Source organism: Ahaetulla prasina, chromosome 4 (genome assembly GCF_028640845.1).
Source record: "Ahaetulla prasina isolate Xishuangbanna chromosome 4, ASM2864084v1, whole genome shotgun sequence".
Classification (NCBI taxonomy): Eukaryota; Metazoa; Chordata; class Lepidosauria; order Squamata; family Colubridae; genus Ahaetulla; species Ahaetulla prasina.
Window position 1 is genome coordinate 24,425,451 of NC_080542.1, and position 27,163 is coordinate 24,452,613.

Sequence of the window (27,163 nt, forward strand, 5' to 3'; positions counted from 1 at the left end):
TTACACATAAAAGCCGGGGTTGTCTGCAGATTGTAGAAATGGGAATAGTCGGCAAAGAAGCTAGTTGATGAGTGGCGAAGGGAGCTTTTGAACCAATTTGAAAACATCAGACGAAGTTTTGATAAAGCTGTAATTCATAGGAAAAACTTTATGAAGGTAGGGAAACTGGTGAAGTCCATTTTCTCCAACAAAGAGCACTTTCATTCCAAAACTAATGCTCTGGTATAATTTTGCTTCAAAGCACCAAGAAAACATAGAAAGGCACATATTTATATTAAGCTTTATTAATTTCAAAATTAAGACATAGCTAATGAGACCTCAACATCTGCACAGCTGATAAGGTTTGTCCCAATACAACAATACATTCCCCATCCCCTCTCTTTCATTTATGCGCACACAGAGACCGATAACAAATGAAACCTCATTGTTCTTTATATATTATGTCCAAGCTATACCAAACATCTAAAGTGTAGAGTTCCACAGGCTTTTTTTTTAGTAAAACAAAAAAATTATTTACCAATGGGTAAGAAACCGTGGCATACATGCAATCATTTGATAAACCAGTTATCTTACATGGCCCAACTGAGAAGATAAAAATATAATTATTCCATTATTTTCCAACTTTCTAATATAGTGCAGGATGATAAAATGTCTTTACAATCAGCTTACCATGCTGTCAAAAACATAGTATGGCAACTTCACATATGATAAATGCTATCCTGCATTCACTTTTTTGTTTTTTTGAATGAATCCCATACAAGCTGTCTCTTTTTATGTGAAAGCCATTTTGATTTTATTTTGGTATGTTCCTCATCTCCTCTGTACTCTCAAAGCAGAGTGTGTCAGTGTCAAAATTTTCCATCATTCCAATTTTCATATATCAATTGCAGGATCTGTAAACTCTGGTCTTAGATATGAACAATCTGTAACTTGTATTTCATTCTTCAGGCTTTTGAGTGAAAGAGAATAAAAATTTTCCAGATGTATTTCAGCTGAAACTCACGTACACACACACACACACACACCAATCATGAGATGACTGGAATTATTTCTAACAAAAAGCAGGAAATGCAAAAATAAATGTATACATTTTAGCCCTATGTAAGATAAAATGAACTGTTAATAAGACACAAGGTTCCCAGCTTCAGAGATCCAGGATATGTGTTTGTATCTAAATACAGAAACACACACACACACACACACATTTGGCAACCATATTATTATGCAGAGAATTCTGTGCTACTGTGCTTAATCTGCAAATCTATTTCTAAACTGATCTTTCATTTTCAACATTTCCCCCTCTTGACATTTCATATTTGGCTCTCCATAATAAAACTGTTTTAGAAAATAGTTTGATTTGATGGGTAATAAAAACAGGCAAAATAGACCCATATTTCATGCTTTTGAAACAGCTTGCCAAATGGGAACTAGTGTATATACCCTGTCCATAAATACGTGTCTGTTTTTGCCTCTTGAACACATACATTTTGAGCAGAGGAAATAAATGATTTCCAGGTATAGACATTATATTGTAAGCATAAATGGAGGCTGTAAGTAAAAACCCCTTTTTTTTGTAGCATTATATTGAAATGTGAACAAATATATGCAATGTCCACACCTTTTGCAACATAGTAAATGTTGGATTTTGGAAATACAGAGTAGAGATTCAAGTCACCAACCATTGCGCTGATCTTGTTCTTTTAATATGCCTCTCAATTCTAATATCACTAAGTTTAAACACTGTCAACTACTGCTAGCTGGAAAAAGGGAAAGAACAGTTCTGATGTGAAAAAGGCCTAAATACAGGTAGTCCTCGACTTACAACAGTTCATTTTGTGACTGTTCAAAGTTATAATGGCATGAAAAAAGTGATTTATGACAATTTTCACAGTTGCAGCCTTTGTAGCATTCCCATGATCATGTGATCAAAATGGAAACTGGGTCATACTTATGGCCATTGCTATGTCCCAAGGTCATGTGATCACCTTTTGACAAGCAAAGTCAATGTGGAAGCTAGATTCCCTTAACAACCAGGCTGCTCATTTATCAACTGTAGTGGTTTGCTAAACAACTGTGGCAAGAAAGATCATAAAATGAGGCAAAACTCACTTAAGAAATGTATCATTTAACAACAGACATTTTGGGCTCAATTGTGGTCGCAAGTCGAGGACATCCTGTACAGCAAAATAAAGCAAATGTTCATAAGCAGGAGCATAGAAGAAAACCAAATGGCTTGATTCTGAACTCATATAGGGATCGCTCCTACCATTAGCAATTCAAAACATGTCATCTAGCTAATCTGTCTTGGTGTCTTTGTTTTAATTTTTTTACAAATTAGAAAAAATATGAAACACAGGTGAACTATAAGTAGGAGGTAGCTATATAAAACTCTATAAACATGTGCCTCCAAAACCTGAAATTATTCTTTCATTGTGTCTGTGGAGATTCTGTCATCCAGGTCATAGTTGTCTCTAAGGTGTTTTTTTTTTAAACTGGACTGTTTTTCCTTTGAGGAAAAAGAAGAAAACATTTTGCTTCTTCCTCAAGAAAACATCTTCTTTTTCCTCAATAAACGAACAAACAAAATCCAGTTCCCTTTTGAAAAAGCACCTTTGAGTATTCTTTCATTGGTAAAATATCATTCTTGTTTTATTTCCAGTAACAAAGGCATTCTGATATTTTTCAGCCCTGATAGTTGTTCCAAAGCCACAGTTTCACTATACAGTTGTGGGTTTCATCAAAGGTGGACATCTTGTTCATTTATTTAGCTTATCCCAAAAGGGCTGTGTTGTTGCTTATTTATGCAGCCGCATTCAAGATTAAATCAGGATCAGTAAGCATGTTACTCAAATCTGTCCAGGATTCTGTAATAGCATAGCTAAACCTGCAAGGGGGCATACTTGGATTTTAAATGACTGGGTTCTTTGTCAGTTGGAGAAGAATGTGAGGGGCAAAAGAAAAGCGAGATGGCATTTCCTTTCCTCACTGGGAAAAATATTTCTTTCTTCAGACAATATAGCTGAATTTCTCTATTTTGGCTTTGACCAAAATGCCTGCAGTTTGGTCTGCCAGGACAAGAATACTTCTGAATAACTGTCTTAATTATACATTCTGGCAACTGAAATTAAATAAACACTTTAAAAAAAAATCAACAACTGCCTTGCTTTAATCTATTTCCTCCTTCCACACACAGAAGCCCTGACTTCTGGCATTTCTCTTTCTATCTCATGTTTCCTGGGGAGCAGGGGAAAAATATCTATTTTTTTTAAGACCATCGCATATCATAGTAAGATAAACCTCTGATTAAATCTACAGAAAACAATATAAATTGCAAAATAAGTGGCCTATGTAACCTTTTCATAATAGAGATATGCTTTTTCCCCATGAAAATATCTTAATTGTTTGAAGAGGAATCAAAACCTACTAGCATTATAGATCACTTCATGGACCGCAGACCCGATTCAGAGAATCCAGTAATAATAAATCCTGGCTCCTTTTCAATCCACAACCCATGCCTTGTTAAGACACTTAAGATAGGCCTACAATCGTGCAATGAATGTAGAGACAGCACATCAATTATCAGTAGTGTTTTTTGTAAAACTTGCAACCTTCTACCTCAGTGTTTCTCATCTTAACAACTCTTAAGACATGTGGACTTCAGCTCCCAGAATCCCCCAGCCAGTCTTCCTGGCCAGAGAATTCTGGAAATTGAAGTCCACATGTCGTAAGAGTTGCTAAGAGAAACACTGCTTTACTTCTTCAATGGAACTGTTCACCCACTCACCTTCCCACAGCTATTTCACATTTGTATGTTTATCACATGATAACAGCATTATACAAATGGGTGATTTCCAGGCCTTTGGAGGCCAGTACAAAACTAACACCACAGTAAGACCTTTCGTACTTATTGAAATCTGATACTTTTCAATACAACCAATTCATAATCATTCCCATGTGATTTTGTAAGTAAGGTAGGCCTGTAGCTGAATAACTCAATGATGAAATATATAAAATGTATCTTATAAGTATGAATAGGCTTTGTATTTGATTTTCTTTGATTTAACCATTCCTCCCACCACTTCTCTCTTGCTCTCCTAAACCAGTTTTCCCTGTCCTTTCTATTCTCAAATCAACATCTCTTACTGCTACACAATTGAAAAGATTAGTGTGGACTTTCTATTGGAAGTCCATATGCAATATGTTTATTTATGACTTATGTAATGATAAGCGTAGAAGTTTATTGCAGAATGGAAAGTTCACATGATCCAGGTGTTCTATGATACGTGCAGTCATTCAATTACTCAACCTGCTTAACAGAACTGACTCTAAAGAGAGATACATTTAAGACTTGCTGAATTAAAAAAACAAAAAACAAAATCTTAGGTTGCCGATTTAAACAAACCTTCATTCGGTTTCAAAATACAGGTAGTCCTTGAAACAATAAACAATAGTTTAATTAAACAATAGTTCATTTAGTGACCATTCAAAATTACAATGGCACTGAAAAAAATAACTTAGGATCATTTTTTCACACTTATGACCATTGTAGTATCCCCATGGTCATATGATCAAAATTTGGATGTGGGGAAATGGGGAAGCCAGATTCATGTAACAATCCTGTTACTGTCTTAAGAACTGCAGGGATTTAGTTAACCACAATGGCACAAAAAGTTGAAAAAAGGGGTCAAATATAATTAACAAATGTCTTACTCAGCAACAAAAATTTTGGCCTCAATTGTGGTCATAAATCCAGGACTACCTGTACCTTCTTTCTAAGCACATGCCACCAAATCGGTGGCATTTTAGTCATAGTGGATAAGAAAACACAAACAGATTTTGATTGGTGGAAACTTTGAGTTGAAAGAAACATGAAACCCACATTTGCTGAATTTCTCTTCATTTGAATATTCTGTAACATGCCATCCATAGCTCTCTTCTGATCTCCTTTTCCTTTCATCTGACCTCTTTCCACCTATCCCCACATCCTTCACCCTTCTCCTGCCTGTTTATCCAACTGTTACATCTCTGCCTCCATCACTTGCATCCAAACTCTGCCTCCTCTCCGGCTGTTACTGTCCTCCTGCCGTTAGCTTGCCTTCCTGAAACTGCTACCAATAATGAAACCCCATAGCCTTTTTGCTGTGCGTTGAGTCTGTGGATCTTTCCTGTGCCATTAAGGGACGGTGGCACGCCTGGACCAGCCTGGCCTGTGAAACCTACTATGAGCCAGAAGGAGTGTGGGAAAGGTGGGAAAGGCCACGTGGTGAGGGAAAGAGGGGAAAGCAGGGTAGTGGTCTATCTCCACTTAACATTGATTGCACGTTTCACTGGATGAGTGGGGCTGAGCGGTCATTGGTCACCGTACGCTTCAGCTTAACATGAGCAAAGGGATTGATCCTGCAAAGGGAAAGGAGAGAGATAGTGTGAGATGTGTAGGCCTAGATTTCAGGGAGCTTTTGAAGCTGCAAAAGAAAACTGTTATGCTTAAGGTCAACCTTCCCCAAACTAGTGGCTTCCAGATTGATTAAATTCCACACACACACACACACACACACACACATACCCCATCATTCTTAACCAGCAGGTGTTGGGAACTGACAATGCATTTTGGAAAGGCTGCTGCAGACCGAGATTAAAGCAACAAAGCTGATGGGGCAGAATAGCCTGTGTCATATCAGACAATGCACTGGATTTCTGTAAAGCTTCACACATTTTCTTTGTTCATTTATTTGGCTTTCTCTTCAATTCATCAGCAGTAGAATTGTTTCATAGCATCGATTTTTAAAAAGGAATGTTTTAAATATAAAACATTAAATAGTTTGGAGCTGAAAAGATAAATAAAACTGGTTTAAAATGGCTTACAACAGTGGTTCTCAACCTGTGGTCCACGGATCCCTGAGGGAGGGGCGATGATGTTGTCACGGGGGGTCCACGAAGGCTTGAAGAAATGTTATGATTTAAATTTTGAGTTAAGTCTTGGGGGCCACAAAAGGTATTTAAAGGGATCCGTGGTGAAGAAAAAATTGAGAACTACTGGCTTAAAGGAATCATAAGGCCTCTGTTTAATGTCTAAACCTGTTGTTCCCAATCCCTGGCCCGTGGCCCACTACCGGTCCATGGTCTGTTCAGAACCAGGCCGCACAAGCATGCATACATGTGTAGCTCCACTCCATAGAAGTAGCTATGCACAGTTGCATGCGCGTGTCTGCCACTCATACAGAACCATCCCCTCTCCCACTGGCACTGCCAGCGTGCCAGGCCACCAAGCCAGAAATGTTGGGGACCACTGGTCTAAACAGTGAAGAAAAATGATTGCCAGGAGAATTTCTGTCAGCAAGCAGTTCCCTGGCTGGGCCCTCTTTCCTGAAAAATCCTTTGCTGTTATAGCAGAGGGTTGGGGTGTGGAGGGGGTAATGATGGCTCCTCTTTGACTTGAGGCCTTCAGTTCCCAGAATTCATGAAGTTCACAAGTCATAAAAGGGCCATTGTTTCCCATCCCTGCTTTATAGGCTAAAATGAACACTTTGAAGGGATTACCAAAGTGGAACTGACATTGGAAAGCCTTGACTTACAACCATTTGTTTAACAACTGTTCAAAGTTACAACAGGATTTTTAAAAAGCAACTTAGGACCAGTACTTGCACATATGACCACTTCAGCATCTCTTCAATCACATGATCTAAATGTTGATACTTGGTAGCCAGTATGTATTTACAATGGTTGAAGCATCCTAGAATGATATGACTGCCATTTGTGACCTTCCTGGCCAGCTTCCAACAAGCAAAGTCAATGGGGGAAGCTAAATTCGCTTAATGACCTTTACATGAATAACCATCTGATTCATGTAATCAGGGTAGTAATCAGGATTTGCTTAACAACCATGGCAAAAAAGGTTGTAAAATTGGGAGCGACTCACTTAACAACTGCCTTGCTTAACAAAGGAAATTCAGATCCCACTTGTGATCGTATGAGAAGGGCTGCCTGTATTACAAAAAATGGACTATGTATTCTAGGTAATTTTGCACAAGCATAATTTTCTCTCACTATAAAACATCTCAATGCTTTATTAGTTAACTGATTATAATAAAAACTGCTAAAAAACCAGCCTGCAGCTACAATATTAAATCAGCATATTCAGAATAACAGGTTTTAAACTGGCCTTAGATCTGTAGTGCTGGTTTATTATTTAGAAGTTTCACTTTTTTTTTCCCGCCTATGAAACACATTTCAACCAATAAAACCAGAATTACAGAGCTAATACCCAACCACATAAGGTGAATTCTGTATTCTAAAGCACAGGCCCACAAGATAATGCCAGAACAGGGCACACAAGAAATTCCACAGTATGAAAACAAGAGATAACAGGAGGTTTCTCACCTTGAAGGAGAGGCAGATCGACTTCCAAACTCATTTGTCAACTGGAAAGTAAAAGAAAAGAAAAATGCATTCAGTAATTAAGAGATCCTTCTCTATTCATGCCCCAAATTCAGGGCCTTGCACAATGGACACCATCTACAGATGGCAATGGGCAAATACAGATCCTTCCTTTCTTCCTTCCCTCCCTCCTTCCTTTTCTCATATTTCTCCTTTCTTTCCATTTTCCCTTTCCTTCCTTCCACTCTCATCTTCCTTCCCCGCTCTCTCTTTCCTTCCTTCCTTCCTTCCTTCCTTCCTTCCTTCCTTCCTTCCTTCCTTCCTTCCTTCCTTCCTTCCCTCCCTCCCTCCCTCCCTCCCTCCCTTCTTTCCCCCATGAAACTCACCTGTGACAGGTCAGGATTTAACATGCTGTAAGGTCGTTGTCGAGATACACAGATACGGGCTGAAGCACCAAATCTTAAATCATCTTCCCCATCAGATCCAGCAGGAGGAGATGCAGCTCGATCCAAATTTCCTGTGCTGCTACTGTTCATCTTGCTACGAGGGAAGCATTAGTGACAGACAAAGATCAGGTGAGGATTTCTACCCAATGCCTGTTCGTTTGAGACAACACACTGCTTCCTGAAGGAGTCTAAAGACTAGTTCCAAGACTTCAAGATATATTCCATTAATCCAACTCTTTTTGTCTGGGGAACCTGAATGTCAAGGCATGTACCTCCTTTAATTTAAGAGGGGGCTGCCACAAAGAAGAGGGGGAAGCAACCTATTCTCCAAATTGCCTGAGGGCAGGACAAGAAGCAATAGATGGAAACTAATCAAGTAGAGAAGCTACTTAGAATTAAAGAGAAATTTCCTGGCAGAACAATTAATCAATGGAAATTCTTGCCTCCAGAAGTTATGAATGATGCAATACTGGAAATTTTTAAGAAGAGATTGGACAAACCATTTGTCTTAAATAGTTATAGGGTTTCCTGCCTGAGCAGGAGGTTGGACTAGAAGACCTCTAAGGTCTCTTCCAATTCTGTTATTCTGTTAATGTGGAAAGGAGAAGGAGCTTTTGCATCTTCTGGATCAACCATTACAGCAGGTACTGATTGAACCTATAGCTAATGGGAGAGCCACATGGACTGCGGAAGCAAAGGGATGGAGGTATCCTGTATCTGTCAGGGTTCCAAGTAATAGGCTCATACTAAGCCAAACTCTAAGGCAGATGGATTCCTCAAAGAATAGCTTTACTGGATATATTATATTGGCACGAATCTGGTGAAAACAGACTCTGAAAGTTCCCATGGTATTCACCTAATCAAAAGTAAAAGTTTTTCCCTCAAACACAAGCAATCAGTCACATGGTTCAATCAAGGCGCTATCTGGTGGCTGGGTCACATCACTCCTCCTTCCTCTGGCCAGATATGAGAACATGCTTGGTTCCCAAGAGAAAGTGTTTTATTTTGACTAAACAACCTCAGCTATCTCTAATCCCCCCTCCCTATCCCTCAGCTCCAGGTGGCACCACTGAAGCTCCAAGACAGCTTCAGCCAGGCCAGCTTCAGGGTTGACAGTATCTTCGTGATATATTGCCTCTGAAGACTACAGGTTAAGTCTTTGAGTTAAAACCATCATGCAGCCTCCCCATCATAATTGTTAACTCACGACAGTCCTAAAACAGGTCAATTGTGTGACTGACCTGATTTTATGACCTTTTCTGTGGCAGTTGCTAAGAGAATTACTGTGGTTGTCAAGCAAATCCATGGTCATTAAGCGAACCCATGGTTCACCCTGGGTGAGGTTTTCTTAAAAACAGGAAGCAAAACACAGTGATGTGATTGTAAAGGTAAAGGTTCCCTTGCACATATGTGCTAGTCGTTCCCGACTCTAGGGGGCAGTGCTCATCTCCATTTCAAAGCCGAAGCGCCAGCCCTGTCTGAAGACGTCTCCGTGGTCATGTGGCTGGCATGACTAAACGCCAAAGTCACACAGAACGCTGTTACCTTCCCACCAAAGGTGGTCCCTATTTTTTCTACTTGCATTTTTTACGTGCTTTTGAACTGCTAGGTTGGCAAAAGCTGGGACAAGTAACGGGAGCTCACCCCGTTACATGGCACTAGGGATTCAAACCGCTGAACTGCTGACCTTTCGATCGACAAGCTCAGCGTCTTAGCCACTGAGCCACAACATCCCTTGATGTGATTGTGGGCACTGCAAATGACAGTAAACATGGTCCAGTTGCTGATCATGCAGTGTGGTCACAAGATAAGTAACTCCAGGTACGTCTGTTGGAACTTTGATCGGTTGCTAAGTAATCAGTCGTAAGTCAAAGACAACAATTCGTTTTCTTTCTAAATTGCAAGAATGAGGTGCCAGTACTTACCTGCTGAGTAGTTTGTTAGCTCCTTCAGCTGAAGGAAATGGTCGTGTGTAGGAAAACGGAAACCAACCTTTCCTGAAAGTGTGAGGCACAAATATTAAAGACAGAAAGAAGAGCACAAAACTTTTTTGTTTTCTACCCTCATCTGAAGGAGGGGAGGCATCAAATTGGATCCGTTATTAAGGTTAAAAAAATGATGGAATAAAGTAATAAAAAGAGGAAACCTAGAAGGCAGTCTTTGTAAACTCTTACCCCCACTCTGCCTGAATTTTTATGGAGGGGACTCAAATATAGTAATTTGAATCTTGGACTAGGAACAAAGAGAACTAGATTCAAATTCCTGCTCCACCACAGACTTCACAAAACACTTTGGGACCATTTGCTATTTTTCAACTTGAACTATCTCAGAGGAGGTTATCAAAAATAAATAGGTTTGGGGTAATTGGGTTTATGGATAGGTTTAATGTCAAGTCACAATCCATGATTTAGAAACTACAACAGGCTGGCTCAGCCACAACTGGCTCAGCCAAAACCAAAGCATATATTGGCTTAGAGCAATGTCAGTTTGCAGTCACTTACATCCACTCGACTCACTGGGGAGGCCGGGAATGATGTGGGTCTCCTCTCCTGAGGAGGTACATTTGGCTGGATCCAGAATGAGGGCCTTCTCCATGGTGGCCCCCTCCCTTTGGAACATCACCCCCCAGGGAGATTAGACTGGTCCCCACTTTAACACTCTTTCTCAAGGCCCTGAAAACCTGGTTTAGCCAATGGGCCTGGGGAACCCAGAGTGGCATAGAGCCCATCTAGTGGCTTGTTTGATTGCCAGGGGGAGTGGGGGAGAGGTGTTGTTTTTACATTTTTATATTGGATTTTTATTTTTTGTAAGCTGCCCAGGATCACTGAAAGAGAGTGGACAGCCATATAAATTTTCTTAATAAATAAATATGACTTTTTGATTTGTTTTAGTTACGGCTGACCACTGTGGTTGATGCTTTTTCTTATCCCAGGCAGCTATCTGGAATCTCTTAGCCAGAAAACTATGCTCTCTTCTCCAACTTGATGGGACCCTCTCTTTTAATAGGGAAACCTTTTATTTAAATATCATGAACCTCACATTTGAGTTGCCCACTGTATTCCTGTAAATAGAGACAAACTGACGAGAGGGATCCAGTCTACGAATGGGAAACAGAATGTAAGTAGTGCTCAAGTTACAATGGAGCCCATTATGGTCATAAGTCATAATAGTTGTAAAAAAAAACAATGTTATGACTTATTTTGCAATGGTAGTTAAGCAAATCACTATGGTCATTAAGTGAATTACAGTGGCTGTTAGGTGATTATTAAACCAGTCGTTTGCTATGGGTGTGGTTTTGCCAAAAACTGGAAGTGCCACACCAGACTGCAGCAAAAGTATTGTAAACTGTGGTCAAGTGACCACAGGACACTGCAAATGACCACCTGGGAATGGGGCTGACCCTTGAAACTTCAGATCTGGGTTGTAAGTCCCCCCCTCTTTTTTTCTGAGTCTGTCATAATTTCAGTCTGTTACTAAGTGACCAGTTATAAGCGGAGAATCTAGAATCTAGCTTTTCTAAGGCAAAAATCTAGCTTTTCTAAGGCAAAAAGAATAGAGGGTTTTTCACTCACATTTTGGTTGTCTCGTTTTCCCCATAATGCCAGCCATCCTTTGCCTCAGTCACCAGTAAAAGGATGATATCTCCCTCTTGGAAGTTGAGAAGGGTGCTGTTCTCTCCTGCTGAATGGGAGAAGATTGCCTGGACTCTTGGACGCTCAGCACGTGGAGGCAGGATTGAAAGAGGATTGATGCGGGGCAGAGTCTTGTTCTCTACTGTGAGAAAGGATGGGGAGGATAGGTGGAAATTAATGGCATTCCTCTGAGGTTGGTTATGTTTCTCCCCCTGCTTTTTTTTCCTTAGGCAAAGTAAACCCTTAAGCAATGTTTCTCAACCTTCCCAATTTGAAGATGGGTGGACTTCAACTCCCAGAATTCCCTAGCTACTGTAGCATGGCTGGCGGAGGAATTCTAAGAGTTGAAGTCCACAAGTTGCCAAGTTTGGAGACCTCTGTATTAGGGAAGGGATGCCTGGTTGCAATTCCGTGTAAGAGTAACTCCTAAGGGGGTCTTGTCTTTCCCTCACAGAAAATGCTAGACTTCTCTTGACATTTTTGTATCTTTCAACCAGTGTCCTCAGTTCCAAAATAATGAAAAATAGATTTTATTCATCTTCTTGCAAAGAATAGCATTTACATTCTTCCAACACTCCGAATCAGTATTTAGGGAGAACAGGAAGGATCAAATGCCCAAATCCTGGAACTATAGGTAGTCTTTGACTTACAACAGTTTGTTTAGTGACTGTTCAAAGTTACAACGGCACTGAAAAAAGCGATTTAGGACTGTTTTTCACACTTTTCACATTGTTGCATGGTTGCATGTGATCAATGTTTGGATGCTTGGCAAGTGGTTCATATTTATATTTGATATATTTGCCTTGTTGTGGGATCATGTGATCAGCTTTTGCAAACTTCTGACAAGCAAAATCAATGGGGAAGCCAGATTCATTTAACAAACATGCTACTAACTCAACAACTGCAATGATTCGCTTCACAACTGTGGCAAGAAAGGTCATAAAATGGGGCAAAGCTCACTTAACAAATGTCTCACTTAGTGACATAATTTTGGGGCTCAATTGTGATCGTAAGTCGAGAACTACCTGTATTGCCAAAGGATATATTGGCTGAAGGAAGATGGACTCAGAATGGGATGCAAATTAGAACAAATGCAAAATACTCACCTACAGTTGTCAGGCGAGTTTCCATGGACATCTTGCGTGGCATTGGCAGAGTGCAAGAATAGCTTTCACCAATCTTGATTTGTGAAGAACTCTGAGTGGCCTGGATGGGGATCAGACCTGAGGTGGTGGAGAAGGGCTCACTGATTGACAGGTGTTTGAAGTCACGGGATCCTCCTCGTCCACGGCGCAAATCTCCATTAAGCAGCAGTGTTCCTTCCTTGATTGAAGACCGCTGTGGGAGATAAGTTAGGAATTAATGAACATAGGGCACTGATGAGATCTCATACACATTTTAAGAAGCATCCCTTCTTCTTTTTTCCCCTCCTGTAGAAGAAATGCATCTTCATGACCTAAAGGCCAGGAAAACCCTCCCCATTCCTGTATAGGCCATATCAGAATCTGCCATTTGGAGATCTCCATGGTTTTTGGAAATTCAAACCCAAACAGTGAAGGTAATGGGAAAAGCTAACATCCTGTTTATCGACCTTGACCTACAAACACTCACCTGATTTTGCCCCAGTTCTAAAGGTTCTTCCGGGGTCTTGGAGACAGAAATGCCAGCTGTGGTGTTGTTGGAGGTAAGCTTGACCAGAGCCAGTGCCCGCTCTGGTAAACGAGTAGGTTGAGTGCATGATGTTTGCCAAACGGGCAGTCTGCCTGACAACAGCTCCCGCACCTGTTGCAAATGAAATGATGGTGGTCTGATCATCCTTTTAGCTAGTCAGGTTATACCCTTTCTGAAGAGTTTCTGGTGCTCTCTAAGCTTGGTTAGAGCTGTGGTGGCACAGTGGTTAGAATGCAGTACTGCAGGCTGCTTCTGCTGATTGCTGGCTGCCGACCGTTTGGCAGTTCGAATCTCAACAGGCTCAAGGCTGACTCAGCCTTCCATCATTCCAAGGTCAATAAAATGAGGACCCAGATTGTTGGGGGCAATATGCTGACTCTGTAAACCACTTAAAGAGGGTGTCAACTCTGAACCAGATCAAGCCCACGGCAGCCATCTTCCATTGCTCAAGTTGCCACACAGTTCTGCAGGTGGGGGTGGGGAAAGAGGAATGGACTGCAATTCAGCCAAAACAACCTACCAGTCTCAGTCTCTGACCGGCATTTCTTGGAAGCGACCTTGGTTCCCACAAAATAATAGGTTGTTTTAGCTAGATTGCATTCCATTCCTCTCCCCACCCTCCCCGAGCTGTGTGGCAACTTGAGAAATGGAAGATGGCTGCCATGGGCTCAATCCGTTTCAGAGTTGAGAGAGGGCTGTAAAGCATTTGAAGCCATATATAAGCGTAAGTGCTATTGCTATTGCTACTTTTCTTGCAGATAATAATCAGACAACAATCAAGAAGTGCACAATATCCCAATCAAAGAACTGCCAAACAACTTAACTGTAAACAATCCAACCAAAAACCCACCAAGACTACTTTCACCAACAGGGCAAGCCACTGGAATATAAAGAGAGCAAACCCCACCTCCTACTGGCACTGATGATGTTACCTAGTTTGGGCGATGAAATGCCTGCAAGAAAACAACCAAGCTCAGAGAACACCTCATGTCAACTCTGAGCTACATTCCCCTTTATTTATACCCTTTCTCTCAAAAATTTGCCAACAGTAGAAAACCCACTGAACTGTATTAACAAACAATTGCTTCCTAGTTTGAGGAAGGAAAATATTGTCTTGGACTCTGCTTGCCTTTGATTCCAAGCGTTGACAGGAAGCTTAGTTGCAAAAATTAAACCTGATGCAGTCTCAGTAACTATCAGAAAATCTCTGTGCCATTCACACCGAATAAACAGATGTCCTTAACACCACTTCTAATTTCTTCTTCTTTACTTTGGAGAAATTCAATATTTATTTCCCACTAGATGTTCCAGCAGGAATATGTATTTTTGGTTTTCCTTCTGGGAATCAAGAAGACATCCTGGGAATCACATGTTGCCTTCCCCATTATTTGATTCTACAAGTAGTCCTTGACTTATGACCACAACTGCAACCAAAAATTCTGTTGTTAAGCAAGGCAGTTATTAAGTGAGTTATGACCCATTTTAGAACCTATTTTGCCATGGTTAAGTGAATCACTGCAGTTGTTACATGAATCAGGCAGTCATTAAGTGAATCCAGCTTCTCCCATTGACTTTGCTTGCCAGAAGCTGTCTGGGAAGGTCGCAAATGGTAATCACATGACCCTGGGATGCTGAAACCATTATAAATATATGCAGGTTGCCAAGCCAAATTTTTATCACAGAAAGCTGCAATGGTTACAAGTGCGAGGACCAGACATAAGTCATTTTTTTCAGTGCTGCTATAACTCTGAACAGTCACTAAATGAATAGTTGTAAGTCGAGGACCATCTGTAGTTAAACAAGGGGAATACCATACCTCCACATTGCAAGAAGTTACCACAGGGACAGGGTCAAAAAAGGCAGGATAGTGATCACAACTGAAGTTTTTCTGACATCTCTGTTGCAAATATAGAACCAGAACGCACACACACAGGAGTCATTGTTTCCAAGTTTTGCTCAAGAACGTCTAGGGTGAATCTGAACCCAAAGCATATGCTGGGAGGCGGAAGGAGACGAGGGAAAAGAGAAGCAGCTCACCTTATTGTGATAATTGCTGAAGTGCTTGGAAACAGCACACTGGCGATCCACCAGGAATGAGTACCGGCGCCGTTCCTCCGTCAGGGCTGCTTTGTAGCCTTCCGCCACAAACTGATCCAGATCGCTCTGCTTGGCGCTCATGATTTCCACATACTAAAATAGAAAGAGAGAGAGCAGACACTTCCCAATGGATCCAGAGATAGGACAATGGCCATCTTGTTTAATTGAGAGCAAAGCTTCATGGCAGATAGTGTCCTCAGGGTGTGGTCATGCAAGTCTTGATCAGTGTTTCCCAACAGTAGCCATTTTAAGATGTCTGGATTCAACTCCTAGAATACCGCTGCCAGCCCAGAATACCACAGCCAATTATTCTGGGAATTGAAGCCCAGATATCTTAAAATGGCTACCGTTGGGAAACACTGGTCTAGATGCTATCTACAATAGTGCAATCAAAACTCACGCTATTTTTTAAGTGGGTTGGACCTTAAATTAATCATTTTAATCTAATATCCTAACTTTCTTGACCATATTTTGAAGATACCCCCATTATAAAGAATCCAGGTACCACAAACATCAACTTTCTCCAATCAGTGTGGAGACTGTAGCTCCTAGAATTCCAGCCAGCATGGCCCATAGTTTTGGAGAATAGTAGGCTCCATAATGCCTATTTATCAGAAACACCACCATACAAATATGTACTGGACCAATCTTACCTAGGGTGCTGCTCTTCTGATGCATTGGATTTAAATTCCCATTATCTACAGCATAAGTAAATGGTTTGGAGTGTACCAGTCTCTTTCTCTACAGGTTTATTAAGAAGTTAACCCTACTAGTGTGTAGTTATATAGGTTTGGGGCTCTAAATAACTTGCTTCAGCAAAGGGAAGCTCAACTTTGGCTGGAAATTAAATAGGGTTGATTGATTTCCAAAGTCTTAAAAAATTCTGCATAGTTTTAAGAAGCCACCATGAGGCGATCCTAATTCAATGTCTTCTTTACTTTGGCATATCTAAATGATTTGTATATTTTATTCAGCAATCTTAAGAATTTTTGCTATTATCAATTGTCAGGGCTGTTGAAAATATGTTAAAATGTTCCCAGTTATAAGTACAGTAGAATGTACTTATTATTGTTGCTGTTATGTTATTATTATTTCATATCCACTTTTGATGTCCAAATTGAAATAACTAACCAATCAAAGGCCTTTCCCACCCCCCAACCCCCTTATCTGCAATACTTTGCTGATTGGTTAGTTATTTCAACTCCTTCAATTTGTCCTAAAGAACAAAACCAAAAAATTCTATTTTATATTCAGGTTTTAACATTTACCAGACATAATTTCTGTCTTATTTTTCTGCTCAAGCCTCTACTGGATCCTAAGCACATTGCATGACTCACACATATTATTATTGCTAGCATATGGTTAAAGGAACAGCAGTCTGTCATTTTTGAGATACGTTAGATTTTCCTACAATCTACAGCTGCTTTGTGCACAGATGATGCGTGATACCTGTGGTCCAAAACCCAGAAGGGTGCAAGACTCCCTGGTTTCTGTCACCCTCCTTAAATGAGGGATATTCTGTGCTCTCTGAGCTTGTTTTCTTGCAGATGTTTATTACCCAAACTAGGCAGTGGTGGGATTCATCTGGTTCGGGTGAACCGGTTGTTAAATTGTGGGCTGGCCCCGTCTCATCCCGCCCCTTCCGGGAGTCCCTCTGCACCCCATTTTGGCTCGCAGGTAAATGCAGGATGTCCTACCAGGTTCTGGGCCTAGTAGGCCTCTCTGCAGCCTCCTGGGAGCAAAACCGGGCCGTGGGGGAGGCGCCGCACCCCCCCATGCCCCATTTTTGCTCCCAGGAGCGTGCAGGAGGCTGATTGCTGCTTGTCACACCCCCTGGCCATGCCCATCCAGCCAGTCATTAGGGCAGAGAATCAGTTGTTATAAATATTTGAATCTCACCACTGAAACTAGGTAACATCGTCAGTGGAGCATCAAGAGCACAGATGATATTACCTAGTTTGGGTAATGAGACATCTGCAAAAAATAAAATAAAAAAAATAACCAAGCTCAGAGAGCATCAAGGACCCCTTAATTCAGCACTGAGCTACAAATATTCTCCTTTATTGGTACCGTCCTTAAACATTTTTAAAAGGGACCCTAAAAGATTTCATGGAACTTCAATCCCTTTGTCCAGCTTGTATCATAGCAATCACACAAAAAAGAAAATGCTCAGATTTGTGTTAAGCACTGGATACTCCATTATCAGCACTAAGTGCTAGATTTTCCATTATCGGCACCTTAGGCTGGCAGGCAGCGGACCATCTCAGAAGATACAGGCAATAAAGGGTTATCCTGTGCCCCTTCCTTATTGCGCGCACACACACACACACACACAGAGCTGCAGCAGGCCTTGATCCTGAAGTAATGGTTACTGTGGCAACAAGGTTGACAAAAGGAGCCGAAAGCTTGCTGTGGGGATTCCCAGGATGGGGAGGGGAGAAAGGAAGATAAATAGGGGATACAGGGCACTAGCCCAGAGTGAGTCAGGAAACCAGGAGGAAGCAGTGTGAATGCAGGATGAGTTGTGTCAGCATGCCAACCTGGGCACACCCGGCCGATACAAGACCACACTGGTGAGTGGCCTACTTTCTGATGCAATACTGTACAGTGAACTAGATTTCTGGCTTGCTTTTTTATTTTTATTTTTTTAGGACTGCATCTATCTCCTTTAAGGCTCAAAAGGGGAACAGTTGAGGAGTTACTGTGCATGAGAAAAAATGATGCAAAAGGATACTACTGATACTTACAGGGCTCCAGCAAGGCAAATACATGTATGTTTTACATAAGAACAGGGCCTATAAGTGTTCTGCGTAAGAACAGTGTCTGCATTTTGCACAAGAACAGGGTCTACAAATGTTTTGCACAAGAACAGGGCCTGTTCATGGACACCGCACGTAAAACTGTATGTGCAATTGTGGGCAGGTGTGTAAAACAATCGGTGCATCAGGATGGATTTTTTTTCTTCTTGCAGGTAGTCCCTCAACAGAGCTTATCTCTTTAAGCGCCAAATGGCTACACAATATTAAACCCTTTCAAGACCTCACCTTCTTAGTGACCCCAATCTCCAAGCATCAGACAGCAACCCAAGGAGAAGGCAGTGACCCAGACACACATGGGAAGGGGAGGGAGCAACAGCTGCCAGGTTTCATTTTTGCACTGCAACTCTTGATGCACAAGTGAGAGTAAGAGGCCACTCTGAAAGATTGCAGGGACCTAATCTTTCAAGCATTTTCCCACTATATCCTTTTTTGCATCCAGATTGCATCAGTCTGCATTCTTAGTGCCACAAAACAATGCAGGCCTCAAACTTTGTCAGATTTTTAAAATGCAGCATAGCCTTGTAAGATGTCTTAACTAAATACAGGATACAGCAAAGCGATATTCTTTGTACAAGCCAAATTATTAAAAGTATATTTTTGGAGGAAATGTGCTCATGCGCTATCTGGGTTTTAGCATCTAATAATATTGGTTATTCAACTGTCTGCCAATTTATTTTCAGAGTCAGCCCACTTCCTCTTGTAAGTTGTTAGTGGTCATCATTTACACCTAAGCTATTCATATAGATAGAACTGCAATGACCACTGTAAACCACTGTCTTCTATACACGCCATTTATTTATTTATTTATTTAATTTATTTATTTGATTTTTATACCGCCCTTCTCCCGAAGGACTCAGGGCGGTGTACAGGCAAGATAAAACAATACAATATACAGATTAAAATACCATTTAAAAAACTTATTTAAATTAGCCTAAAATTTGTAGAATTGCTTAGCATATTGTAATCTGGTGCTCTCCAGATGTGCTGGAGCCATCCTGTAGTTGTTAAGCAGCATGGCCTTGTTGGATGGTTATGAGGATTGAAAGCAATACATCTGTTGATTGACAGATTGAAGAAGGTGTAGCTTTATGCTACTATTTATTTATTTATTTATTTATTTTTATACTTTTATACCGCACCATCTCCCGTAGGACTCAGGGCGGTTCACAGGCATATTAAAAATACAACAATAATAAATAAGCAATTTAAAACCCAATTAAAACAAAATATTATAATCGCCAAATCACTAAAACGGTAAAAAACCGGTTAAAACCCATTAAAATTGACTAAAATATTTTATTCTTAGGCTAGTCCATCTCGTTGAAATAATAAAGTCTTCAGTTCACGCCTGAAGGTCCGGAGGTCAGGGAGTTGCCGTAACCCTGGAGGAAGCTCGTTCCACAGGGCCGGTGCTGCCACAGAGAAGGCCCTCCCCCTGGGGGTCGCCAACCTACATTGCTTGGTCGACGGCACCCAGAGGAGGCCCGCTTTGTGGGAGCGCACCGGTCGTTGGGAGGCTATCGGCGGCAGAAGGCGGTCTCGTAGATACCCCGGTCCTAAGCCATGGAGTGCTTTAAAGATGGTAACCAGAACCTTGAATTGCACCCGGAAGGCTACCGGCAGCCAGTGTAGGCCGCGCAGGATAGATGTTATATGGGAGCAACGCGGTGCTCCCTCTATCACTCGCGCGGCCGCATTCTGGACTAACTGGAGCCTCCTGGTGCTCTTCAAGGGGAGCCCCATGTAGAGAGCATTGCAATAGTCCAGGCGGGAAGTGACGAGGGCATGAGTGACCATGCGTAAGGCATCCCGGTCAAGGAAGGGGCGCAACTGGCGAATCAGGTGAACCTGATAAAATGCTCCCCTGGTGACGGCTGTCAAATGTTCCTCTAAGGACAGCCGATCATCCAGGAGAATGCCTAAGTTGCGCACTCCTCCCCTGGGGGTCAGTACTTCCCCCCCCACAGTCAGCGATGGTATAAGCTGACTGTACCGGGACGCCGGAACCCACAGCCACTCTATCTTGGAAGGGTTGAGTCGGAGCCTGTTCCTCCCCATCCAGACCTGCACAGCCTCAAGACACCGGCCCATCACCTCAACGGCTTCATTGGGGTGGTTCAGGGTGGAAATGTACAGCTGTGTATCATCAGCGTACAGATGATAATCCACCCCGAAACCATGGATAACCTCACCCAGCGGCTTCATATAGATGTTGAACAGGAGAGGCGAGAGAACAGACCCCTGAGGCACTCCACAAGTGAGGCGCCTCGGGGTCGATCTCTGCCCTCCTGCCAACACCGTCTGCGAACGGTCAGAGAGATAGGAGGAGAACCACCGATAAACGGTGCCTCCCACCCCCAATCCCCCTAACCGCCGCAGCAGGATACCATGGTCGATGGTATCAAAAGCCGCCGAGAGATCTAATAGCACCAGGACAGAGGAACAACCCCTGTCCCGGGCCCTCCAGAGGTCATCCACCAACGCGACCAAAGCCGTCTCGGTGCTGTATCCGGGTCTGAAACCGGACTGGAACGGGTCTAGATAGATAGTTTCCTCCAGGTATTGAGGAAGCTGATATGCCACCACACTCTCAACAACCTTCGCCAGAAAGTGAAGGTTGGAGACTGGACGATAGTTCGCTAATACAGCCGGGTCCAGGGAGGGCTTCTTAAGAAGGGGCCTCACCACCGCCTCTTTCAAGGCGGAGGGGAAAACACCCTCCAACAAAGAAGTGTTGGTAACTCCCAGGAGCCAGCCTCGTGTGACCTCCCGTGTGGCCAGTACCATCCAGGAGGGACACGGGTCCAATAAACATGTGGTGGGATTCAACCTACCCAACAACCTGTGCATGTCATCAGGAGTCACAGGATCGAACTCAGCCCAGATAACATTCTCAAGACTCGTCCCCGCCATCCCACCCGGATCTATCCAATCAGTGTCCAAGCCATCCCGAATCTGAGCGATTTTATCAGACAGATACTGTACAAAATCCTCAGCTCGTTCCTGTATGATATGCATTTCCTCACTGCTGATCCATATTAGTATTTGCTCTTGTGTCGTGCAGGAAAATTGATGTTATGAGTATGATGAATAAGGGAAGTGAGCTTATCTATACAAAGGAAAATGGTGTGGAATATATAAAGCCAGGCTGGAGTCTGCTGCAATAACAATTCTGAATCAAAAATGGTGCTTTCACACAAACCTCACTGAACCATAAATGTGTTTGGGTTGGGTTTGGTCCAGTATATTCTATGAATGCAGCCATTTGTGACTGTAAATCGGTGTTTCTCAACCTCAGCCATTTTTTAAAACGTGTGGACTTCTGTTCCCAGAACTCCCCAGCTAACCATCCCAACCTCTGGGCTGCAGCCCACTACCAAGCCTTGAACTGTTCAAAACCGGGCCAGAAAGGAGTATAAACACAACACAACACATCAAATCCAATAACAAACCTGCTTAAGGAAAAAGGAAAATATTAATAAGAGAAGCTTTTGTAAAAAGAAAAACCCCATGAAATTAGTTTGAAGAGTCAGTTCTGTGCAAAGTTGATAAATCTGCCTGGTTGAATAGATCATTTGTTGAACTCAGCAGAAGGGAGTTTGGCCTGTAATATTTTATGTACAGTTTATATATAAACACATATCCACTGATCTGGTGAAGTCTGGCTGATTCATCAGTGGCCTGACTCCCACATATCCACTTCTAACAGGATATGACCTTTATCTCCTCCAGAAGTTCTCAATGTTCTCATTGTTTTCTTAATATTTCCTCTTGCAATGTCATTTTCCCTTCCCTTCCCCATCAAACCTACCTGCACTTCGCGATCCCCATACTTCATTGGGTTTTTGCTATTCTGGCATTTCTTCCGCAGTTTCTTCAGCTCAGTCTGACATTTTTCAATTGATTCAGTTTTGGCACGATGTTCTGCTTGGTATTTTTTCAGGGTAGCCTAGAAGTTGGGAAACAGCAGTAAATAAAGCACTGTGATCAGATCAACTTTGAAGGTACAGAATACGCCATGGTTTTCATATCAAAGCATAGATATTTTCTAAATTGCTGTCAAGTTCTGAATCCTTTTCAGCCAAAAACAGATGGCCATAGAGATAGTCTTTGCCTACTGTCTGCTTTGTTTAGTGACTGTTCAAAGTTACAATGGTGGGGGGGGGAAAGCTTTTGTGACCAATCCTCATGTTTATGACATGCAGCATCCTGTAGTCACATGATTGTCTTTTGTGTCAAGGAGAGTTCATAGAGAATGAAAGAGTAAAACCCTAAGTGATGTTTTGCCAGTCCCAATTGTAGTCACTAAGCGAGGACTATCAGAATGTTGACAAGAAGGAAAGTTGTATCTATCATGAGGGGGAATCAAAATCCATGCCAAATCGAGATACTAGATTTCACAAGTTGGTGTCCTCCAGATGGATCATTTTATTATTATTATTTATTCGATTTTTATACCGCCCTTCTCCCGAAGGACTCAGGGCGGTGTACAGCCAAGGTAAAACAAACAATGCAATATACAATTAAAATACGAATTAAAAAACTTATTACATAATTGGCCTAAAACTTTGGAACATATAAAACTAAAACCCATTAAAAATTCATAATAAAAATTTAAAACCAATAAAATTTAAGCCAGCCCCACGCGAATAAATAAATGTGTTTTCAATTTGCGGCGGAAGGTCCAAAGGTCAGGTATTTGGTGTAAACCCAGGGGAAGTTCGTTCCAGAGGGTAGGAGCCCCCACAGAGAAGGATCTTCCCCTGGGGGCCGCCAGCCGACATTGCTTGGCGGACGGCACCCTGAGAAGTCCCTCTCTGTGTGAGCGTACGGGTTGGTGGGAGGCATGAGGTAACAGCAGGCGGTCCCGTAAGTACCCAGGCCCTAAGCTCATACTTAAAGGATCATACTTTTAATTGACAGGAAGATTCTGGGAATTTAAATCCAATATATGTGTTGGTCTTTAGATTTGGAAAACTGGGTCCCCTGAGAAATGCTGGCTGATCAAACAGAAAATCAGGACCTTTTGTAAGGTTGCAGGATAGATTTATTCAAGCCTATATACAAGAATGTGGTCAACTAAAGTTCAGCACAAAATTGGTGCCAGATAAAGGTCAATGGAATTCAAGTGAGGTTGGACTTCGGAAGTGGTTATGGGAATGCAACATGCTTAACTCCACCCACCAGCTCTGTCTGCTCTTCTGCTACACTAATTAAGAAACCCACCACCACCACCACCCCCGCCCATGCCCAGCTGAGCCGTGCGATTGTTTTTTTTTAACTTTTAAAAGCATTTTTTACAACCTCTTCCACCGAATAGGTTGTAAAAAAATGCTTTTAAAAGGAAAAAAAGGCTCTGACGATCTCAGCTGAGTTGCCTGATTGTCAGAGGCTTTTTTTTTACTTTTAAAGCATTTTTTCTACTACCTCTTCATCCAATTAGGTTGTAAAAAAAGAGATTGCGCCACAGCTGATAACACTGTGTGCTGTTCTACTTACCCCATGCCTCCTTTTGGTGTGTGGTTTGCACTATGCATGCGCACGCAGCACGCATGGGCAGCCAGTGAACCAGTAGTAAACTGGTTCAGATTTTACTACTGCTTTAAGCCATGTTTAGTTTTGACTTACCACTTTATGTCAACATGGTTTATGACAGCATGCTATGAGAATGCAGCCATTATGGACTGGATAAAATATATAATAATCAGGAAGAGGCGATGGTCAGCCAAAGAGAAATAAATTTGAAATTATGGACCAGAGAGATGTAGATGAATCTTTTCATTTACCATCAGATATTTGATATCCAGTTCCAGTTTGTGTTCCAGCTGGGATAGCATCTCAGAGTGGAAAAACTTCAGCTAAGAACAAGGGATGAGAAAGCAGAGAAGGGCAGATGACAATTGGGCAAAGGAGATCAATGCTTCTCCCTCCCTCCCCTCTCTTTTGAGTCCTAGAAATGGCTATGAGACATTGACATGCTATTAGGAAAAATAAGCCTGCAGGACAAAAGAATGTAGCACCAGAATAAGCAGGCTATTAATCTAATACGGGCAGGCCTGCTGCTGGGCTAATATCACATATAGATACTCACCGTCTCCTCCAACTGTACTTGCATCTGCCTGTGGACTTCAGCCATCTGGAACAAGGTATCACCTGAAGGCCAAGACAACTGAAGGGTTAATGCACCTAAGGCAGTCCCTCCACATTTAAAGATCTTTTCGTACCCTGCTTGCTTTCTCTGTCCCAGGGTAATCTTCTTTGTAGTTAATTCCATTCCCTGATGTTATCCGAAGAAAAAGCTTTCCACTGGAACCAGCAAAGCAAGGCCTTTCATGCTCCAGAGGAAGGTTTCTCAACTTCAACAACTTTAATGCTGGCTGGGGAATTCTGGGAGTTGAAGTCCACACTGCTTAAAGTTGCCACGGTTGAGAAACCCTGCTCTAAAGAGCTTTGGAGACAGCTGTGTACGTTCTGCCTTGAGTCAGCAACCCGTGATCTATATACTTTAGTTATGGTAGGTTTTAAATTTAAAGACATTAAATTTATGTAATACAGGTATCCCCAACCCCCGGGCCACAGCACGCTACTGGGTCACAGGAGAAATGGGCAAGTGTGCATGTGAAGCTCCAGTTGTGCAAGTGGAGGGCACTTGTGCTAATGGGTGGTGCTCCATTCATGTACGTGTTTTTCGCTCACATAAATGAAGCTTTGAGCACAAATGCCCTCTGCTCATGCGACTGGAGCTTTGCACACAAGCGTAAGTGCCTGCTGCTTGTGCAAGTGGAACTTCGCACAAGAGTAAAGGTACCTGTCAGCTTTGGAAGCCATACTAGGCCAGAAGCTTCCATGCTGCCACTTTCTCCTGTGTGGGAAAGTAGGAGGGGGGATTTAGTAGAGGAGTTGCCATTAGACACAATAACATTCTTCCTGCCGGTCAAAGTCAGGCTGGTCCTGCATCTGGAGAAGGAGTGGCCGGAGTGCTGTCTCGAGATGGGACGGTTGGCGATGGGAGCATGTGATCAGCAGAGGAGTGAGGGGGTGGTTTTGGAGTTTTGATTTACTGAGGGAAAACCCGGATCTCTTAAATTCGGATTTTCCCAGATGTGCCAGTTTACCTATCCTAGTAAAAGAACTTTGAAAGATGCGTGCTTCGGAGTTTTTACTTGGTAAGGGGTTTTTCTGGAACGATGACAGTACCCTCTGCTCACGCGTGAAGCTCCATTCGTGTATACATGATACATGCACAAATGTAGCTGTGCAAGCATGTGCATGCCACTCATCCCATCTCACCCCACCACATCAGGTTGGGCTGCCAAGCTGGAAAGATTGGGGACCACTGATGTAATATACAGGTAATCCTCAACTTACAACCATTTGTTTAATAGCTATTCAAAGTTATGATGGTGCTGAGAAAAGTGACATATGACCAGCCTTCACACTTATGATCATTGCAGCTTTCCTGTGGTCATTTGTTTGCAATCTGGGCACTTGAGAACATCTCGCATTTATATTTGAACATTTCCGGAGCCGGATGAAAAATGGTAGGGAAGGTTGCAAGTCATTGTCATGTGTTGCCTTGCTTAATAATTGTGACAAAAAGGTCATAAAATCAGGTGCACTCCTGTGATACTTCACTTAACAACCATACCACTTAGCATCACATTTTCCAGTCCCAATAGTGGTTGTAAATTGATGATTAACTGTACAGGTAGTCTTCGATCTACAACCAAAATAGAGCCCAACATTTCTGTTACTAAGTGAGACGTTAGTTAACTGCGTTTTGCCTCATTTTATGACCTTTCTCACCACAGTTATTAAGTGAATTACGCCAGTTGTTAAGTAAATAACCTGGTTGTTAAGTGAATCTGGCCTCTTAATTGACTTTGCTAGTCAGGAGATCACAAAAGGAGATCACATGATCCCGGGACACTGGAACCGTCATAAATATGAACCAGTTGCCAAATGTCTATATTTTTGATCATATGATTATGGGGATGACAATATGGTCGTAAGTATGAAAAACTGTTATAACTCATTCTTTTCAGTGCCACTGTAACTTCAAATGGTCACTAAGTGAACTGTTGTAAGTCGAGGACCACCTGTATATCATGAATGTAGACAGGCATATCCCCACATTAAAAAAAAATACAAGTTGTTAGGAATTACTTAAAAGACATGCAAAAATCTATTGATGTAGAACAGCCTTTCGCAACTAGTCCCCTCCAAGTGTGCCAGATATTTACGAGTCCCATCATCCACAGCTAGAAGAGCATCAAGTCTAATGTTGTCCTTGCCATTTACTTGTCTAGGTCCACCAGCTTGCTTACACTTAATATCATTTACAAAATATGTTTTAATTAAAGTCAGGAATGATAATGTCCTCTGCTTTGTAACAAAATGTTTGCTACAAACATAATCTGCATTCCAACAACTCCTGTGGTCCTCAAGAAAATTCTGGAGGCATTCATAGAAAATAAAATGCTAAAAATTCCAAAGCCCCCAAAATAACTTAAAGTAGCTTACGGATAGTTATATAATTAACTGCATCAGCAATAAGCCTGTTCTTGGGCTGTATCATACTTATTGATGTCCCAAGGGGGCTTTTTCAAGAGGCAACTGGATTTTCTTATTTTTCTTTGAAGACATTTACTTCTCATCCAAGAAACTTCTTCAGCTCTGACTGGATGGTGGGGGATGGAAGGATTAATACTCCTTGCAGACAGCTGCTCATTTACATTCTTGCAGAGAGTCCTTGAGACCATCTGGAGGTTTGTCTGTGTGTTCAGGGTCATCTGAATAGTCCAAATGGCTGTGGAGCCTTTTTGGACTGCTGAAAGGACTGTGTTGCAGACTGGAGATAGATGCCATCGTGTTCCTCCCCCTCTGTTGTGAGAGGGCTGTTCAATTTTGACATAGATGGACTCTTTGACCCCCACTTTCAAACCAGCGGTCCTCTCTACCCAAAATGTGTACTTTTCTGTCTTCAAAACAGTGGCATTTATCTTTTAAATGCAGATGGATTGCTGAACTTTGTCCTGACGGGTTTATTCTCCTATATTGTGCCTTGCATTTATGAAATGATTGTTTTGTTTCTCCAATGTACAGATCTCCACGTCTCACTGCA

At 41.9% G+C, this 27,163-nt stretch overlaps 1 protein-coding gene across 2 annotated transcripts in view; it reads right to left on the reverse strand.

Moving 5' to 3' along the window:
- Positions 1 to 273: 273 nt before the first annotated feature.
- LOC131198472 (brain-specific angiogenesis inhibitor 1-associated protein 2-like) overlaps positions 274 to 27,163 on the reverse strand; it is a 34,003-nt gene continuing 7,113 nt past the window's right edge. For both annotated transcript variants that reach the window (XM_058183160.1, XM_058183159.1), the window contains 11 exons: positions 24,131 to 24,192; positions 23,826 to 23,897; positions 21,851 to 21,988; positions 15,161 to 15,313; positions 13,064 to 13,234; positions 12,559 to 12,790; positions 11,393 to 11,594; positions 9,746 to 9,817; positions 7,761 to 7,914; positions 7,378 to 7,418; positions 274 to 5,397 (listed from right to left, as the gene is read on the reverse strand). In XM_058183160.1, coding sequence (XP_058039143.1) covers positions 5,325 to 5,397; positions 7,378 to 7,418; positions 7,761 to 7,914; positions 9,746 to 9,817; positions 11,393 to 11,594; positions 12,559 to 12,790; positions 13,064 to 13,234; positions 15,161 to 15,313; positions 21,851 to 21,988; positions 23,826 to 23,897; positions 24,131 to 24,192 — 1,370 coding nt within the window. In that variant the 3' untranslated portion in view covers positions 274 to 5,324. The remainder of the gene's footprint in view (positions 5,398 to 7,377; positions 7,419 to 7,760; positions 7,915 to 9,745; positions 9,818 to 11,392; positions 11,595 to 12,558; positions 12,791 to 13,063; positions 13,235 to 15,160; positions 15,314 to 21,850; positions 21,989 to 23,825; positions 23,898 to 24,130; positions 24,193 to 27,163) is intronic.